Consider the following 3,930-nt stretch of genomic DNA (forward strand, 5'->3'; position numbering starts at 1 on the left):
TTATAATAACACCGTGCCCTGTCTCGGCTTCTCCCTCTCCCCGTCAGCCTCAGACATGAGTCTCTTCGTCCCCACCATCGAGTTCAAGGGGGTAAAACCGGAGCCAGGCCACATCCTGGCACCAGAGCTCTGAGCTCTGGTGGGAAGCGTGGACTGGAGCTGGCTCTGGTGCTGCTGGCCAGTGGGACGCGGGGAGCATCGGCTCCGCGATAAGTGCGTGACGGTCCCCTCCCTGGCTGCCCCAGAGCGGTGTTCACCTTACAGAGAGATCTCTTTCTGCTTTCAGGAATAAATACTCGTCTCCTGGCAGCGTCGCCGTCATGGGGAAGGACTACTACAAGATTTTGGGCGTCCAAACTGGCGCCAATGAGGATGAAATCAAGAAAGCCTATAGGAAAATGGCCCTGAAGTATCACCCTGATAAGAATAAAGACCCCAACGCTGAGGAGAAGTTCAAGGAGATCGCGGAGGCTTATGATGTCCTGAGTGACCCCAAGAAACGAGCCATTTATGACCAGTACGGGGAGGAAGGTAAGGGGACGAGTACTGCCCACTCAGAGGAAGGGGTGCGGGGTCCAAATCGGTTTTTACAGGCAAGGGAGCGTTTTCACACAGAGGTGGGACTGTGGGTCATGCCTGCCCCCAAAACAAGGCTGTAGCCACAGAATCGGGGAGAGCAAAGGCACCGTGGGCACCAGAAATCACCTCTCGTCCCACTCATCCCTGGGCTGCTCCACTTTTCCAACCCACCGCATTGCTCCCTGGCAGGGCAGGGCTCTCCCTGCCCTCTACCCCAATACCCTGGCGGCTGCCTGAGATGATGGAGGTGGAAGGAGCTCAGCTCCTGAGTCATACCTGTGATAGTTCGTTAGCAACCCTTTAACTGACTTTTAAAATACCCTGGCAGAGTAGTGCTGCTTTTGCCTGCATTCCCCCCGCATTTGGGCACTGGTCCCGCTGTCCGCCCCGGTGACAGGCTGACCTACAGGATTCAGAGCTTTTCCCAATTTAAGTAATAGGTCCTTGTTTTGAAACCAAGCGGCTGCTGTTGTCTGGTGGTTGGCATGGAGGAGGAGGAGAGCCGCTCCACCGAAGGCGGCCTTATTAGTCGAAGCTGGAAGAGCGCAACCCCATTCGAGGAGAGCGGTGAATAGCATCTGCATTAATCAGCCCAGAGCCTGGGTGCTTAAAAGAGCAGGAGGTCTGGCAGGAGCAGGTTGCTGGGTGGAAGAGGCAGCCCCAGCAGGGCAGGTGCATCCCCTTGTGAGCCACCGACAGAATTAACCAGCGGTGGGTTAATTCTCTGCCCGATTAGTTATGTCAGGGCTGTGATGGATACACCAGGCACAGTGATTTTGCCACCCTGTAACACAAGAAGAGGCTGTGTCAAGTGGGAAACCAGGCTCTCCCTCCTTGCACCCTCCCAGAGACGCCCTCGAAACTGGACCCCACTTGTTCTGGCGTCATGGGATTAAAGGTGAAACCTCCTGGCTGTACAGTCTGTTAGGGACTGTACCCGGGATCTGGTGAAATCCCCATGCCTGAAATAAGAGCAATTTACGGGGGGAGGGAAGAGCATCCCTGTTGTGCTCAGTGGCCCCTCACACCCTTTGTTTACCATCAGATGCCATTCTTTGGAGCAACGTGTCTTGGAGGGGGGTCGGCATTTTGAGAGGCTTCTGGGTCCCACACACTGTGGTGGGCAAGGAGAAGCAAAAACCCGCGTGACCCACCTGGAATATTTACTTCATCCATCAGAAGAGACCTGCTCCCCCTCCTATCTCTGGCTGCCAGGGGGGTGGCACGAGGGACAGGCTGTCAGAAATAGCCCTTCGCTGTCACCGGTGTGCCCTGAAAATAGTCCTTGAGCGGGGCTTGGCTTAACCCTTCCCATCCCTCCTGGTCAAAAATAGACTTGCAGAGTGTGTGTGACCTCTCAAGAAGTGGGGCACTTGTTGTGTGCCTTGGCTGCTTGGGACTTTGGGGGAGTTGCAGTGACATAAGGCTCAGAGGACCTGATGGGGGGGGTTTCCCATGGGAACGGTTGCCAACAGATCCAAACCTCGAGCTTATTCGGTACAGTCTTGGTGTGGGGAGCCATGTGCCAACCTGGAGGTCTCTTGAGGTGGTGCTTTCAGAGCCCACACCTTTGCAGGTGTCTAGCCTGGAGGGGATGACCCGCACCCCCAGGAGATGCTGAAAGGACTGCCCGGAGCCAGCAGATCTCACTTCCAAATGGAACATATGGTCTCGGCACCATGTCCGTTGGCAGAGAGCACTCATGTCTCGTCTTCCCCTTTGTCTTCTAGGTCTCAAAACGGGAGGTGGCTCTTCAGGTGGCTCAGGGAACACTTTCCACTACACCTTCCATGGAGACCCCCATGCCACCTTTGCGTCTTTCTTTGGAGGCTCCAACCCTTTTGACATCTTCTTTGCTAGCAGCCGATCCCGGATATTCAATGGCTTTGACCAGGACGACCTGGATATCGATGATGATGACGATCCTTTCAGTGCCTTCGGCCGCTTTGGCTTCAACGGCATTAACGGGGTTCATCGGCGGCACCAAGAATCGCTGCACACACGGAGGAGGGTACAAGACCCACCCATCATCCACGAGCTCAAGGTGTCCCTGGAAGAGATCTACCACGGCTCCACCAAGAGGATGAAGATCACACGCAGAAGGCTCAACGCTGATGGCCGGACCATGCGGACTGAGGACAAGATTCTAAACATTGTCATCAAGCGGGGCTGGAAGGAGGGAACCAAAATCACATTCCCCAAAGAAGGTGACGCCACCCCAGACAACATCCCTGCTGACATTGTCTTCATCCTCAAGGACAAGCCTCACTCGCACTTCAAGAGGGACGGGACAAACGTGGTCTACCTGGCAAACATCAGTCTTAAAGAGGTGGGTATGGGTGGGAAACCCCTGGGGGTGGGTGGTGGCACTGGGTCGTGACACACAGGGCCAAGGCAGGAGACAGTCGTTCTCCTGCACCAGTGAGGAAGGACCAGGTAGGTTGCAAAAGACATGAGCAAAGACCTCTGCAAGGGCCAACTCATGCTAGGGAGGTTCTCGACCTCCCTAGGACACAGGCACCGTGGTCCCTGCTGAATGCACCAATACAGGTGGTATTTATCCGTTTACTCCCTTCCCCATATGCTTTGTCCTTCTATTTTAGCACAGGGTATTTACATGTGAAAGAGAGCCTAGATGCTCGTAGGAACAAGGGAAAACCCAAGTTGGCTGACATGAATCTTCTCCTGCTTGTTCTTGTAGCTGAGCCTTGTTTACTGTCCAGGACAGCTCTGGGTGCCTCTCCCCACAGACAGAGAGCAGGATTACATGGAGAAAGGTGCTACCTCACCTTCCCTGAGCAACACTTTAGCTGTTTCCTTTGGGTCTGGCGTTCCTAGATAAAGAACCGAATAAACACAATATTCAGGCAGTGGACAAAACCCAACACACCCAGGCTGCCAGCCCTGGAGGTCATGGCAGGGCTGGGTGCATCAGAGCCTGCAAGCTGCGTGAAGGTGGGAGAAGAAGGTGGAGATTACCCCAGTACAAGCTGTGCTGTTCGCCGCTGCTGCTGTATAAACTCGCTTTTAATAAGTTCCAGCTGCATTTAACATTGACGGTTTTGGCAGCTGCCATTTGCCATTCCTTTCAGACTGTAGACGCTGTCTGTCTTCTTAATGAGCTGATTTTTTTTTAATTTTTTTTTCCCCCCGAAGACAGATTTATGTTCTCAAATGCACTTAATAGAAATAAGCTCAATGGGCCAGACCTGAGGTAGGAAAGCGTGAGCTTACTGGCATGCCAGCAAGTCAGGAGAGCTTTGTGACGGCTCTACCTCCCAGCCCGGGCTGTGACTGGGTGTGCTGGGGGCAAGGAGCGGCCACGTGGGTCAGGTGAAACTGAGTCCTGCT

At 54.2% G+C, this 3,930-nt stretch overlaps 1 protein-coding gene across 1 annotated transcript in view; it reads left to right on the top strand.

The window, feature by feature from the left end:
- Nucleotides 1–3,930, top strand: part of DNAJB5 (DnaJ (Hsp40) homolog, subfamily B, member 5) — an 8,023-nt gene that overhangs the window by 618 nt on the left and 3,475 nt on the right. The window contains exons 2-3 of the mRNA XM_009878188.1: nt 284–531; nt 2,310–2,908. Coding sequence (XP_009876490.1) covers nt 321–531; nt 2,310–2,908 — 810 coding nt within the window. The 5' untranslated portion in view covers nt 284–320. The remainder of the gene's footprint in view (nt 1–283; nt 532–2,309; nt 2,909–3,930) is intronic.

Source organism: Apaloderma vittatum, unplaced genomic scaffold (genome assembly GCF_000703405.1).
Source record: "Apaloderma vittatum isolate BGI_N311 unplaced genomic scaffold, ASM70340v1 scaffold22581, whole genome shotgun sequence".
NCBI lineage: Eukaryota > Metazoa > Chordata > Aves > Trogoniformes > Trogonidae > Apaloderma > Apaloderma vittatum.